Source organism: Oreochromis aureus, linkage group 22 (assembly GCF_013358895.1).
Source record: "Oreochromis aureus strain Israel breed Guangdong linkage group 22, ZZ_aureus, whole genome shotgun sequence".
Lineage (NCBI taxonomy): Eukaryota > Metazoa > Chordata > Actinopteri > Cichliformes > Cichlidae > Oreochromis > Oreochromis aureus.
This window is the reverse complement of record NC_052962.1, coordinates 7,460,318-7,477,066: the sequence shown is the minus strand read 5'-3', so window position 1 is coordinate 7,477,066 and position 16,749 is coordinate 7,460,318. Positions and strand designations below refer to the sequence as shown.

At 38.2% G+C, this 16,749-nt stretch overlaps 1 protein-coding gene across 4 annotated transcripts in view; it reads right to left on the bottom strand.

The window, feature by feature from the left end:
- trappc9 (trafficking protein particle complex subunit 9) overlaps window positions 1–16,749 on the bottom strand; it is a 219,019-nt gene that overhangs the window by 99,640 nt on the left and 102,630 nt on the right. For all 4 annotated transcript variants that reach the window (XM_039605603.1, XM_031741703.2, XM_039605605.1 and 1 more), the window contains one exon: window positions 6,850–6,992. In XM_039605603.1, coding sequence (XP_039461537.1) covers window positions 6,850–6,992 — 143 coding nt within the window. The remainder of the gene's footprint in view (window positions 1–6,849; window positions 6,993–16,749) is intronic.

Below are 16,749 nucleotides of genomic sequence, written 5' to 3'. Positions count from 1 at the left end.
ACCAAGGACCCACTGCACCACCGCAGGATCTTACAATGGGTCCAAGGATTTCATCCCGATACCTAATAACACGCGGGGCGCTGTTGCCCAGCCTGTTGAGATCTGTGTATCCCTCTATCGATATGCTCCTGGCAGTGCTCATCCTGTTCCTCCTTCCACAAAGGAGCAGATACTGGTCTGTAGGGCCCAGGCATCGCCTCATGCTACCAGTAGTGACACTGACCCAGACAAACACACAACTAGTGAAGAAACTGTCAGAAATGATGAGGAGGGAAAAAACATTGGTGGCCTCCACCTGTAAAATCATTCCTGTTTTGGGGGTTGTCTCATTGTTCCCCCGCTAGTGCACCTGCTGTTAATTTCGAGAAACAAAACGAGATGGAAATCATATTGTGTTATTTTAAGCACAGAACCACTGCAGTGGGGCTGGTGGTGGGGGTTGAGTCATATGGGGAGTGGAGAATCAGGACAAAGTATAAAATTGAGTAAATGTAATTTATGTTTGGAAAATGCCCAAACGCTTATTTCAATGAACCTGGACATTTTTTCATTAAAGACTGATTAAAAAAAAAAAAAAAAAAAGGTGGGTGATCATCTTGGGAGGGTCCAGCTTTCATTTTCTTAAGGGGCTCCTGCCAGGAGAAAGTTTTGATAACCACTGATTTAGGGTGATTAAGTTTTACTCTTTAGACAGATGATGTTGTCAAGCACAGCATGTACTCGTTCATTTGGCTTACTTCAAGGTATTTGATCTTGATATGATTTAGTAAAATATTCCATTTTTCAGGCAGAACTGACAAGAAACAAGCCTGACTAGACTACACTCAGCAACACTCAGTTTTAAACACACAGTGAAATTTCTCACATTCTCTTTGCTCATAAGAAGCCTAAAGGTTAAATCAGTTTGTTAGTGGCCAGATTTTGTCCCCTAATCTTATTTTGAAGAAGGAGATAAAAAAAAAAAAAAAGCTTCTCCCTTATTCATAAAAGGTCACTTTATTCACATTGTGTTCCTTACTTGATATAAGCATATTTAAAATGCTGTGCATTTGTTCTAGAAGTTTAGCATTTGCAGTGAGAACAGCATAAAAGAGACACAGAGACAGAAGAGTTAAAGTTCTTCTTCAGGAAGAGTAGAGTGGTAAATGAGATGCAGAGGTCACAGCAGAATGTAATTCATTAGCGTAATCTGCTGGTCTGCTGCTATAATACTAATATTACTGTACATATCAGGTGGTGACACGCTGTTGAAAGCGTGAGCGGTGAACAAGGCAAGCAGGGAGTCAAAGGAGGACTGTAAAAGGTGAACAGCAGACGGTGGCAGCTATCTTATTAGCCGTGATGAAAACATTACCCAACACTGATGAGGGAGCCAGTTAGCTAGCTAGGTGACAAAACATGCCTCAGTGGACAGTAACAGTGAAGGACAGAGACAGGAGAAAGAATCACAACTGTATGGAGTAATGAGCAGATTTATCTTTGTAAAGCTGTATTTTACTTTGTCTGCACCTGTGGATCATTGCGAGTCATCCCTAGGATACATTCACAAGTTGATGTCACGGGCAATCCAGCAACACACAATTTTGGCCCAAAGATTAACCATATTCAAAGCCGCCCACTTGTTGGGAGCAGGTGAGATAATTCTTCTCAAAAATGTCATGCATTTATTAGAAAACAACACTTAGATAAACGACAGTAATGCAGAGAGATGCAGCAGTGGTTCACTAGTTGAATTCTAACAGAATCTGTGGTGATTCTGTGTTTGGGTTGTAATATCCCTTTTATTTGTTTAAGGTAAGACATGTAACACAACCACAAAATCAAAAGCTTTACCATAAAGTAATTTACCAGCTAAACAATAGTCTTGTTTTATTCTGAGTTTAGCAGTGATGCCAGGAAGGAACTATATACTATAACTGATAAATATGAAGCGCTACCTTTAGTTGAATTACTTAATTACACAGCTATATGAAGGTGGCTAATTGGGCATTAATAAGACAAACTTAAATAGTTTTAGCTTTTCCCCCCCAGCTTGTTACGAATATCTGGTAAATAAATGGCGTAAAACTGGTGCACAATTTTTTCCCCATTCTGGATTTGAAACACAATTTTGATATTTGTCACATCAGCAATGGTACTAGAAACTGTGGTGATGTGAACTATGTGATGGTTCCCTTTTAAGTCTGCTTCACATGTAACTTGATACAGAACATGGCCTGATTAAGGACCAGTGTATTGGCACTCTTCTGAAATGTATTATGTATTTCTCATCGGGTTTAAACAATTTTTTTCCCCATATAAAACTGCTAATTTAACTAATGATCTTAGTAGCCTACTGTTGTAGTCAACTGTTTTATACTTAAAATAGTTAAAAAAAAAACAATACTGTACTGTTTTACGTGTTGATATGTTGTTCTACACCCACTAATCATTAAATACCAGTGTTTCCCTAATATTGAATTAATTGGAGGGCGGAAAGAAGAAAAAACAGGAAGCTAAAAAAAGAAAAAGGTTTTTTTTTTAAAAAGTAAAGTAAGTAAAAAAAGAAGATGATGATGAAAAGGAATAGACTGGATGAGGAGAACGGTGGAGACTAAACACTGATGCAAGCAGCTGCTGTACTACTACATAAAATAAGGAGGATTTCTCCTGGTTTTCTTTCTTTTTTAAGAGACATGAAGAGGAACAGTAGATAAGTAGAGAGACAGGAAGGGGAGGAGAGGGAGAAAAACAGAAAAACAGATCGTAAGGATAAGCTGCTGTATTATTGAGAAGTTTCGTACCACCACTTCCAAATTCTCTCTCGACTTCTCTTTTTTTTAAAAATTCAATAGTGCTTATCATAACAAGTAACGCTGACTCTTCAACAGGGGAAATTCAAACAAAACGAATGTGTGTGGACTCTGTACGGGTAAGCAGACAATGGGTTTTTGAATAAATGTTATTACACTGTGAACCCCATGTGTCTGAAATATTTATTGTAAACTATCTCAATCCCTCATCTGTGAGCCTTGTAAAGGTAGTCTTAGAAGGTCCAGACGTGCTATTATTTACTCTATGAATGTTAAATGGTAACAGTGATGCATCAGTGTATGGTCAAAGGCTGTTTCAAACATAGGTGCCCCCTATGTCTGGCGGTGCATGTTATTAAGACAGTAGGAAAGGAAAGTTGGCAGCACCGACTTCTATCTAACAAGTAGTTTGCTGAGCTGTGAAAAAGAGCAATCATCCTGATTTTTTTTTCTGTTTTTATATTTACTACACGTTTCAGATCATCATCGAAAAAATTTTAATAGAAGACAAAGCTAACTCGACTAAATACAAAATGCGCTTTTTAAACGATCATTTCAATTATTAAAGGAAAAAAGTTATCCAAACCTATCTGGCCCTGTCTGAAAAAGTAATTGCCTCCTAAAACCTAATAACTGGTTGTGCCACCCTTAGCAGCAAGAACTGCAATCAAGCATTTGAAATTACTGGCAATGACTCTTTCACATCGCTGTGGAGGAAGCATCTCAATTAGATTTAAGTCGGGACTTTGACTAGGCCACTCCAAAACCTTCATTTTGCTTTTTTTGCCATTCAGAGGGTGACTTGGTCGTATGTTTCCGATCGCGGTCTATTGCATAACCCAAGTTTGTTTATTTATAAGAGACAATTCATGTTAATTAACCTTAACACTTAAATTCATCATGTAAATATGTCAGATTTAGCCACATAGACTAATTTTCATCTGTAGTATGTGACTAAGTAATATACAGACAAACATAGGTAATAAACTCATATCCATATACCAAAGCCAGCTCGAGTTTACGGACGTGAACAAATAGCTGGATATTCTCCTGCAGGATTTTCTGGTACAGAGCAGAATTCATGGTTCCTTCAAATGTGGTCCCGGTCCTGAAGCAACAAAGCAGCCCCAGACCACACTACCTCCCCATGTTTGACTGTTGGCATGATGTTCTCTATATGAAATCCTGTGTTAGTTTTTACACACAATGTAACCTTCCAAAAAGTTCAAGTTTGCTTAAGCAGTCCACAAAATCTTTTCTCAAAAGTCTCAGGGATCATGATGATGTTTTTTGGCAAATCCCAAAAGGTTGATTTTGTCCCTCATCTACGTGAGTCTCAAGAAGTCACTGGGATGAGTGAAGAAACGTTTCTGTTCACATCCAGATGAATGGAATCAACTTTTGGGGATTTTCTTAATAGGATGATTGAGCATGCAGACCTTTTCTGGCAAATGTGAGACAACCCTTTGTATTCTTTCTGGTCAGTAACAGATTTTACTTTGAACTCTCCAATGGATGCCACGTTTACCACCGTTCCAAGTTTTCTCCATTTGTGAGTAATCTCACTGTTGTTCGAGTCCCAAATCCTTAGAAATGGCTTTTTGGCCCTTTCCAAACTGATGTCAATACTTTCTTTCTCATCTGTTCGTGAGTTTCTTTAGATTGTGCATGATGTGTTGTTTTTAATGATCTTTGGACGACTTTACTTGGTCAGATAGGTTCTATTTAAGTGATTTGATTCAACAGGCCTGGGTGCGGCTGGTCAAATTCTACTCAAAGAAATAAGGTTATTAAAGTTAACAATATGCAGTTACTCAGTGAAAGAGCATCATTCTGCTGAGCAGGCATGCAGGGCAATGAGGGAGAAAGTGATGTAGTAACCAAAGTAATAGAGCGTTAGCACAGGGTTTGTGCATGTGTTTTTCTTTGAAAACAGCTTTGCAATTCAGATCAACGACAGGCAGCTGAGAGAGTATCAGTATGTTTTTGATACAAGGAGAAATTCATCTGCTGGACTTGGTTGTTCTTGTAGGTTGAGGATGATCATCCTCTTTAAAAATAATTTGATGGCTGAAGATGAACGCTTGATTCGATCTTATTACAAGTAATTCTAAAAATCAGAAATACCCAGAGCTCGGCTTTAAACATTCAGAATGAGAAGTCAGTAAAGAGCAAGACAGAGGCCGAGTTTTGGGACACACTCATTCTGAACATCTGCCCTCTTATTCGAATAAATGAACACTTTTAGAAGCAGCTGTCCACATCGAATAATTTCAATGTTCTGATCACTCAATGAGAAAGAAAAATCTGACAAAGCTTTTAATGCCAGTTTTAGGTAATACCAACTTTTCAAGGTATTGTGGTAAAGACATTTTATGAATATCTTTATTATATATTTTAAAATCCCAATCCTAAATTTACCTTAAGAGACTCCCAAAATACAGCATGCTCTGCATGAGACTCTCCATGCAAACATGGAAAGGGGCCGGTGGGTGAGGAGACTTCTTGCACGTTAATATGTGCTGCGGTTTTTGAGTGCCTTGCTTTTGGGTTGGTGAGGGTCAAGGACTGAAGATATAAAGCCCACTGAGTCACTAAATGTGGAATTCAGCCATAATAAATTTTTAAAATAAGAAAGAAAAAGGTTAGTTCACTTTAGAGGAGTTTTTAAAGACTCAGTCTACTGAAACATTTCTAAACCTTTCAATTTCAGCACATTTCAAATGTTTTCAGATCTGGTTGATAACCAATAGATACTGTATAATAGAGCTGTGAGGCTGAGAGAGCTAAGGGTGCTATAGAGGTAAGGGAGAGAGGGCTGTGATGGCAGGGTGATGGTATAACAGTCGGTGCAGCACATCTATCAGCACAGTGCCAAGATTGATGGCTTAAACTGCAGATATTATTACTGCTAATGATTCACCTCAAGTGGCCATTACTCTGCTATGATCCGTCTCCCTTGCTTGGAGTTTTTTCACGACAGTTGGGGGAACTAAAATAGTAAAGTGAAGCGAGACAGACCAGGGAATAAAAGTGCGTGAGGATATGTGAGGCCATGAATATCCATTCAGTATCCCTTCACGTCTGCTCCTATCTGACCCATCTATGAAAATATCATCTCTATGTCCTCGGGTTTGGTTAACAATAGTGTCATAGCCGGGCTGCTGCTGCAGTGGTTAAACAGAATGTCAGTATCTGCTCCCCAAATCAAGAGAGAAAACTGTGTATGAGGCAAAATGAAGCTTTAAAAATGAGATTTATCACCAGTTGCTGTGACAAGGGAAGCTCTGTGATAGGTTATTATTCATTGCTTGTCTGATACTGCAGTCGTTAGTATTGTTATTTTATCTGTTTGAATGATGAAGTCCCACAAATAGCCTAGTAAGATATAAACGCTGCATGGAAGCTGAAAGTCACAAGATCAAACATTGAGGAAGAACCACTGAACAGGGACTTAACTTCTTTACTGTCACCATTTAGAAAACACTGCTTCACTTTGCCAAATGTGATATACTTCAACACTTCCTTTAACAATTTTAAGCAGCACTGAGCATTGAGTGATGAGTGAATTAGTCTTCTGTAAAGCATTTACTGGAAAAGCTTTCAGCAGAATGTGAAGAAACAACTGTGCCACAATGTCCATCCTTTATATACAGTCAGTGTTATCCATGTCATCATATTCTAGTTAATGGGACAGCGAAAGGCTTAGAAATTATGATTATTTATGATACCATTTATGACCTTTCTTTAATTTATTATAAATACCTTTTTGTGCACTTCTTATCTACTTTAAAGTTTACTGTGTTGTGTTTAGTTGTGCTTAGTGGCGACGTGGGACAGTTTTACAATTTCTTGGTACTATTGTACAACGTATGACAGTGCAATGACAATAAATAGTTATCTTATCATTACTATCCTGTTGTTCACCAAACTAGCCCACCAGTCTCTGCAGACCTCGCATTCACTCTTTGGATAAACTTCTTTATGTAAAAAATGTGATTTTTACAGTAAAATAAACATAAAAAACAGAAAGGCTATACAATTTTTTAATAGTTACCTGGTAGCAGGGAGGGTGCTGACTCGGGTAAAAAACACTGAAGGTTCCACATCAACATGGACACCCAAAGACAACTCCCTGTAGTAGCTCTCCACTTTGCCTGCTCCCCCAGAGTACTTGAAGTTCAGCACTGCCTCCAAAGTCTGCAAAAGAACAGAGGGGGAAAAATGTAGATCAAACCAAACTAAAACAAGCAGGCACAGGTGTTGCAAAGTTACTCCAAAACAGATGATTCATGAACAACATGTCACATCCTAAAACTGTGAGGAGAAGGTGTTGTGTGTGGGTGGAAAAAGTGTGGATTTTCTGGCTGTGTGCCACTATAATGGGGGGAGGGTGGTGGAGATTGGACACACAGAATTACTCAAAGGTACTCTGTGTTGGGGAGAGAGGAAGGGCCATGGGATAAGCAGCCAAGTGGGCGAAGCGTGGGGAAATTAAAAGTGGCAGTTTATGGTGAGCGAGCACTAGCTGACTCAGGTAATGGGGCTGAAACAGGGTAAAAGGATCATCCAAGGTCCTGCTTTTTTTCTTATGCAGCATATATCATCTCTCTGCAAATTGCTGATGGAGGAACTGGCTGCGCCTTTCTAGAGAAGAAAAAAAAAATCACTGATTCCTTGATTATTTTCACTCTTTGTCCACTTTTGTGGAGGCTGAGAGCCAAAATGGAATGATTTGGAGCCTGCTGGCTAGACGTCTGACCTATTACAACCTAATGAACAAAGCAGAGCCCACTGACCAATGAGAGATAACAACATTAGAGAGAATTATTATTATTGTACATCCGACAGCTTAATTCCAAACTTACACTTATCTGGTAAGGTACTGGATTTATTTCAGGTCCTGGTATATTTTTATGTTCTACAAACCTACACTCTTCCTTATATATTATAAAGGCATCCATAGCGCCATAGAGTCCCATGAAAGCTATTCATCTTTCCCTTAGGATGAAACCATTAGCATGCTTAAAAGTGTATCCTTTCTCTTTTGGGTGCAGATGTGCAGCTCAGTCTTGTCCCGTTATGTGGCCTGTGACAGAAGCTATCAGCCACCGATGATGCAGTCTTGAGATGCCTTCCCTTGCGACTGAACCCAAAGTGACAACTTGACCCTTGTAACCTTAATGACTCACATGATGGCAGGGTGGGGGGCAGTGTTTCACAAAGGAGTCACACCTTGTCCCTGTGACCCTTAAAGACTGACATTATTATTATTATTATCGTATTATTATTATTATTATTATTATTATTATTATTATTATTATTATTATTATTATTATTATTATTATCATTATGGGGTAGATCAATGGCTCTCAGGACCACCACCAAGGGGAGAACCCCACTATGGATTAAACATGTGGGACTCCATCAGATTTTAGGATTGAAGGCGTCTCTTGGATGTGAGGTGAAGCGTATTCACCGTCCAGCTGCCTGCATTTCAAGCACATATGACCACCAGTTGGTTGACAAATTACATGGACATACTAACTCTGTTCTTTTAACTGGAAAAATTCAAAATCTAAACAGAAGGAACTTGACTTAAGTAGATCCAGACTAGAAACAAGTACATGTATCTGTAAACACGGTAGGACGCAGATAAGAAAAGCACTCAGCTAAATGAAATAAACTTGAAACTAGCTTGTTACCACTTTTCACACTGATTTTTTTCCCCTGGTGTCTGACTAAAAATTTTTCTTATAAGGCTTCTTTGTCCTGAATGGTGCACCTTAGTATAAAGCTTTGTAACCTTACATGTTCAACAGAACATTTAACAATGTCAATGATTCACAGAAGTTAGTAAACCTAAATATCATGCAGCTGATACGATATTCATCCAGCTTAATCCGACATTTCAAAATGAGTAAATATTTCTAAGCTAATGTCAACATTTATTTATTTATCTATTTTCTGTCTTATTTAATTGTAACACATTAATCTTCACACTGCCACAGTGTAATCTACATTACATTTGTCCTTGCATTTCACTCTGAAGATCTTGATTTTTACCTTAAATGATGCAACTCTTTTTAAACAGCAACTCACTTTGCTTTTCATATAAGAGCTTTAGAAATCCAACATGAAGGTCGATGAAACAAGACCTAAGCAACTCAACAATCATGATGGAACAAACGTATGTTTCAGCTTCGCTAATGCAAACCCAGAACTTTCCAGACATGCTCACTTAGGACACTACAGTATTAATGGACAATAAGCACAAACTAAAGCTGACAAACAGGTGCTGGCTGGTCTTTTATTCACCTTCCTCTTGCATTACAAAAAAAAAAAAAAAAAATCATATTTAGTACAGTCTGAGACTGCATGTGTAACGCCACAATCAGCCCGAGAGAGCTCTAATGACGCCGTCTTATGCTTTACATACACACATGCTGAAGCAGAAGTCAAAATTGACATGATTACAGTAATAAGAGGTGTTTACTTAATCTGCCAAGTAGTTCAGGTTAATTAAAAATGAGTTAAATTACCTGAAAAAGTAAGAAAATGTTAAATGGAGTGGTGGATAATATAAAGGGGCAAACTGCAATAATGAGTTGTTCATTAGTGAACTCATTCAACTGGAATCACAGCTACTGCATTAAGATATGTGCATTAACTTTGAGATGCTTGATCTTAAAGTAAATGCACAACTTTTTTAAGCAGCAGTCACCTGACTCCTATTTTCAAAACTGCAAGTTACTCATAATATCCCCTTCACAGTAATGAACATTACATCTTTATACATAAAAAAATAACTAGATTCTAGAGTGAGTCATATGGAGTGCATTACAGCAAAGTTTATGGGGAGACTGACAGAATAAGACATGGACAGTAACAGTATAGTGTGAAGTCTTATAAAAACACATGGTTCAGTGGCTGGATCCTAGAATGTTGGTCATACATCACATCACCCAATGAGTCTCAAAAACAGTGATGGTTTGACAGAATGTAACAAAGGTAACTGAACTTTATTTACAAATAAATAACTACACTAGATAAGGTGCAGAAACAGTATGGTAAGTAATACAGCTGAAACCTATGATTTATTACTGTGCTGTACATAAATGCATTGATGTAGATTTAAAACAATGCGTGCAAGCCAAAACTGTCTAAAATGACACATAACCTGAAACTGTGTCTCTGGCACTAATTTGGAAGAACAAGAAGGGGAAAAACTTTACACTTCACTGAAAGTCATCCATCTGTTAGTGGCAGATCAGTGTACTCAAATACCAAACAGCTAGAATAATGTGCTGTTAAAACATTGGCCTTAGTATCATATCAACAGCATCAGAATGCTTAATTTTAAGTTCAACCTTGTGATCGAATGCAAAATAAAACAAAGGCTGCAAATGAAAACTCTGATATCCTCTGAATACTTGTGTCTTCTACTACTACTGTGGAAGTGAAGCGGTGGAGCCAGTCTGCTTTGGATCTGGACGAAGAACAGCTGTCTTACAATTCCAGTAAGAGACAGACTCATGCTGTGCTGGCAGCAGAATGAAAGGAACAGCATGTTGATATAAATCTCATTTAAATTGATTGACTAAATTCCCTCTGCTTCCTTGAGTAGAGAAACCGGTTGTAGACAGTTTCCAGGAGAAGTCCACATTTTCTCTCACTTGTTTTCCTCCAACAAAGAACAACTCCTAACATCATTGTCTAAAGCTTTGCTCTGCAGCAGAACTCGTCTGTTGTCAAAATTATTTTATACATATCAAACAGCCATAATATTGCACTGGGACACAAAATGCTTCATTCAAGCAAACAACCGATGCTTCACATCTCTACAGTGTATTACAGCATATTTGTTTATAGTGAGTATTTCTAACAGTGAGACATAAAAAGATATGCAACTCATTTTTCCTCCAAGCCGACCCGTTGCTATGTTACGTAAGTGTCATCTTGTGGCTGCCTATGTGGTACTAATAGCTTCAACATGATCCTCTTGAGGATCAGCGATTGTCTCAGCGACACTATCAAACAGCGATTGTGTACTCTGATTCTCTCTTCAGTCCAGGGCCAGCCCCTCAGCTCCTCATTCACTCAATTCTCCCTCTGCTCTTGGCCCTCTTAGGACTCCACGCCAATCACACCATGCTAAAAATATGTCCTTTTGTAATGAGCTGGCTGTGCTAGGAGCACGCCAGGAAAAACACACACTGCTTTAACAGCACAACACAATGCCTGGCTGCACAAATGCATAGAAACAACATGATTAGTGAGAATGCCCAGATTAGAGCAATGACTTTATCAAAGTGTTCACCACCACTGACAACTAGAGGTTGTATTTAGTGGGTTTTTTCCCCATCCAACTTAACGTCTTGTAGTTTGTGACCAGCAAGAAATAGAAAATAGCAAAGCAAGAGGAAATAAATTAAAAGAGCTAGAGTTAATTTATTTTAGTGAATGGTGTATCAGCCTTTTTTGAAATAGGATAAAGCAAGAATACTGACAGAACTGAAATAACTATTAAAAGTGACACTAAACCGAATCTGCATTGATCACGAAGCTAGCATGTGTGTAGCTGCTAAAATTAGGCCATACATACCTGGAAACTGAGAACACCAGCTTGTTGGACTGGAGAGGAAAGTCGTCCCATTCTGACTGTTCCAACAGTTCTGGCTGATCTTTGACATACTTTATGTTTCTTCACGCTTCAAATGTTTTCATCTGGTGAAAGGTCTGGACTACAGGCAGGCCAGCTTACTACCTACTCTTCTACTACAAAGCTACGCTGTTGTGCTAGATGCAGTATGGGAAGATATTTACAGACATTACATTTATGTAGAGGAACATTATGCTGAAATTGGTCACAATTTCCATCCAGCTGTACTTCTGAGAAACTCACAGGTGTAAAAAGAGGATCTTAGACATGTTACTGACCGGCTCCCAGTTGACCTAATGAGCTACAAAATCTTCCTCCAGCTGTTTCTTTTAGTACCACTTACTTTTCCAACCTTTTGTTATTCCTGTCCTAATTCAAAATGATCTCCTATTTTTTATTAAAACGGCAATATTTTCTATTTTAAACATTTGATATGTTTTCTGTTGTGAATAAAATATGGGTTTATGTAATTTGCAAATCATTGCATTTTGTTTTTATTTCCATCTTACATAGTGCCCAAACTTTTTCAGAATTGGGTTAGTATGAATAGGAGTTTAAAATAAATAAATGAAACAAACAATATATTTGGTTAACGCATCTCATAAAAAATGAATCAGTTCTCTTACACATTTTAAAATAATTGATTAGCTCTACACAGAGAAATGGAAATCTATATTTAGATTGAGTAAAGGCTTGAATATTTGATATTTGATTGCTTTTATCCAGACCTTAGTTATCGTGTCTGAAAGATGCGTCTCAGAGTCTCTGCAAAATAAAACACTCTATCAAAGGACGAAATTCTCAAAGACAAGCACACAATGAGATATGTGGAAAATAAAAAGGCCTCTCGGTTTACCATCGGAATAATAGTACAGTAATGTGTAAAAACAGCTCCACACTAAACCCAAAGATCTTAACTCTAAGAAGAGCTGAAGAATATAAAAGACATTGAAGATCGTTTTTGCTGATTATTCGCTTCAAACCTTGGTGAGAGTGCAAGGAACCAAATGACATAAACGATTCAGGATAGCGGCTGGCAGTTAATATTATTGCTTTCTACCTTGTGCTAAGCCATTTATAATTGCTCACTCTGCACCTGTGGCGTGGTGGTATATAATCCACACAGGTCAGTGGACACAGGACAATGCTTACCTCTGCACAACCTCTACTCACTACTGTTCAACAGCTTAATATAAAAAGGGACCGAAAACGTTGAATCTCACCAAAGTAAACTTACGTATCCAGACATTACAGAGAAGAAAACAGGGTGTTTCTTTGCACCAACATCTTTGTAAACCTTATGCCAGCAACGACACAATAAGCCAGTTTACATTTTTATAAACCATTTTGCAACCATTCCTACACATTTTTATGCCTGTATTGATGTTTTTCTACATGCTTGATAATAATATCACCATTAATCTGGTCTAAATTAATATAAATGTACTACAGAAAACCACCATTGCCTTGTGTCTTCACTGGCCTTTTTTAAATCTTTTTAAAAACACTTACTCACTGCAGACGGGACACGGATGGCAGGTTGGCTTTTACCTTGAATGCCATCACTACACATTGCTGTGTTGTGTCACAACAAAACCCCATAAGACCATCCTCTGTGTTCATCAACACAAAATGCAGCATCTGTTCGACAATGGATGTGCACACTGAACATCACACACTCCTACACATAATTGGTTAAAAAAAAAGGAGAAGACAAGACAATACTGAAAGCTTTTTGAATGCACTGGAATGGAGATAAAGACCCTGACACATCGTGCTGAGAAGATTATGGCATGGCCACACGTCTCCTGACAGGAATACTAAGAAGCAGCATCACAGTGACAGGTAGGCAGAAACAGGGACTCTCAAACATGCACAAACTTACGAGGTTTATTGACTCCTGTTTGTTGGCACAAAGGCAATGCTTTGGTGTTTCTTAGAGGACTTCAACATTTTGGGAAATTCACTTATAGGCTCTCTTACTCAGGAAATCAAGAAAATCAATATCAATTTAAGCAGTGTGGATTCAATACCAACAGAGTTCCTTGACAGCATAGTCAAGCACACTATGCAATTACCACTGAAGGCACACATATAGTCAGTGAAATAAAAATAACGCCATTTTTTGAAGTCTAATGTTTTGAAGAGCATCAGTCAAAAATGCAAAGAATTTGGTGACTAATGTGGGTTTTTCCCCACTTTTTCTTCTGTTTGAGCAGAAATGCAACTGCTTCGAGGATGCAAATGTTCACATTTTGGACAGAGAAGACTGATGGTTTGAAGGAGGAGTGAAAGAAGCATCTATGTCCACTGTGAATGACCATCTTTAAACAGAGGCGGTGGCTTATGACACCAATTGTCTGCCATCTATAATCCAGTTTTGAGATGCCTTGCCGGATGCCTTAACGCCCACTCACATCCTGGGCCATTTGACCTCAGGAAATCACATGATAGGATGTGGCTAGGGTTCACAATGAGTTCACCCGAAACCTTGCTGATTGTGACCCACACATGTTTTCACATCTTGGCTTGTGATTAGGTATAGGATCAATATAGGGTTCATGAACCTCTTGGGGACACTCTCATAGGGTTTAAAATCTGGGACTCTCCACTAGAGCTGGGCGATATAAGATTTTTTTATATCATGATATGTTTTTTTCATTTCAGGCGATAACGATATATATCACGATATAAGCCAAATAACTATATTTGTAAGATTTAAATGTGCCGTTGCTCACAAGTAAAATGTGAAATAATTAGCAGCTTGTTTTGATTTAAATATTTATTTCCCATAATAAGTTCAACAGGGCAGATGTACTTAAAGAACATGAGACTTCAGTTTCAGATAAATAAAGGCAAATATTGCAAACTACACAAAAGGCAGCCGCTAAAGCGTTTAAGTTTCAAAATAGAACAAACAAAACAGACTACTAAATTGTCAATTCCACTTAGAAACAAAATATTAATTCTAAAAATAAATCTTAGTTTGTTTTACAGAAGAACAGACAAAATTGACTAACTTTTGTCAATATCAAATAAACTGAGAACTAAAAGGAAATTCTCAATCTCTCCTTGTTGTATAGCTTAGCTATTACCTCAATTAGCTGCTTGAATCCTTCATTTTCGACCGTGTTTATTGGTAGCATGTCTTTAGCAAGACGGTAGGCTATGGCATTCGTTATGTCGCTATGTCTCTTAGCTTTTTTGTCATATGGTAAGACGCTGGAGAAAGCAGACTCAATTGACTGTTGTTGCTTCGCAGGGATTCTCCTGGTTGTTTTCGATGACGAATTAGCGCTTTCAGTCTACGGAACTTCGTTCTATCGCCCAGCTCTACTCTCCACCAATTGCTTTTAGAACTGAAGAAGCTTCTCAGATGAGAGGTGAAACGTCTTCAAGGAAACTTAAAGAAGTCCAGACGCTTTTCTTTCCAAGCTCCTTAGACTACGTTGACCTGGGCGACTGGGTGACCTTCACAGACACCCTCTGTGATGTTTCCCAGGTCAGTTTGTTGTGGAAGCACACGCCCAGGTACGGGAGACATTTAGCTCCTCCTCTTCCTTCTATGGTCGATCACCATGTTTCTCAATGATTTACAATCAGAACCAGATGATTTCTCTCAAGACGACACCACCAGGTCCTACAGCTATGCTCTGTACTCCTCTCCTGCTCTTATTATACATACAATTACTACAGAATCATCCGATTATATCTATAGATTTGTACTCTAAGTTTAAGCTGTACTCAAAAATTTGGACATACAAGGTGAACAGACAGCACAGACCCTTGTGAAGCTCTTATACTACACCTCACCGTATAAGTCAGGGCACGGCCTACACTAACATACCGCATCACTCAGTAATCCATGAGATTCGGATGTGTTTACCGATATTTCTTAAATCTTCTCCATATGCAGCTGGATTGTGGGGAATGTACCTGACAACTCAAACACACTGTTTCTAACAAGCAGTCAGTTCTGTCAGAATGAGATTAAGCTTTTTGCAGCATACAGATGATTTGGTCACCCATTCCCAGAAGAACAACAGTGAACACTTCTTTGTTACATGAACTAGTCAGGATGGCATCTTCTGCTGCTTCAGACTCAGTTTACAAATGTGGCTCAGGATCAATGACAGCAGCATTATTAGGTATTATTATTTTTTTTAAACAGGTGTGTTGGATTTCTCTGCTGACCTGCTCATGGTTAAAAGGTAACAGGGCAATTCCTGCAATCAGTTCTTTTAAAGCAGACAGGAAGAGGACATACTCTGAAAAACAAATGATAACTTTCAGCTGCTCCCTTATTTCCCAGCAGGTCACCACAGTGGATGGATTTGCATGTTTTGCTTTGACATCAGATGCCCTTTCTCACAAAACCTTCCCATTTGTTCATGTGCCATACAGTAATGCTTTTTGTAATTGTTTAGTGGCAGAATATTCCACATTTTTCTCTTTCTACGAGTGTTAATAAATAGCATATTTGAATAATTCCTTCCCTCTTTAAAATAATGAACAAGGGTATGCTAACAGACCACGACCGCATCCACTTAAAATGCTCTTATTATTATTGTACCAGTCGTAACAATATTGACACAGCCATGGTTGGGTAATGCTTTTTAATACCATCGTGCAATCTTTTTTAATTTATTTTATTAAACACTAGTTCAACTTTGTGGATTTGTTGCTATCACAATCAATCCAATAAGTGGTTTGAAGAATCAAAACATACAAGATCAGAACACTTTCACAGGTATAGGGCGTCTAACTGAATGGTGAGTGAACTCGTCTCCCTCAGCGAGACAAGGTCCAGCCTTACTAGGAAAAACTAAGCAATCTAAACTAAGGTCACTCAATTCTTTAAGATTTCATTTAAAATACATTTCATTCCACCTCCTCCATTTATGGTTTAACCTTACTCGTTAGACATGTATATTATATGCAGGTCTTTGTTCATTTATCTCGGGCATACTGGGTAAAGTTCGGGAAAAACAAATTCTTCAAAAAGAATAAATGTTTGTTTGTCTTCCACAGTCCATTTCCTTTTTTTAACACAATGTTAGATTAAAGAACTAAACAAATCTAATGGCAATAACTGCAGACACAAGCACACAGAAAGAGACTTTCACCACATTATTTCCACAGACCGAGACCTACAAACCTAGAAAAGGCATAAATCAAAGATACACTTACACCAGTTTCTATTATTGTTTGAAAACATTTACTTTTTCAACTGGATCTGAATACTTGTTCCTGTTTTTATTATCTGGATTCCAAGTCATCTTTTATTTTCAGATT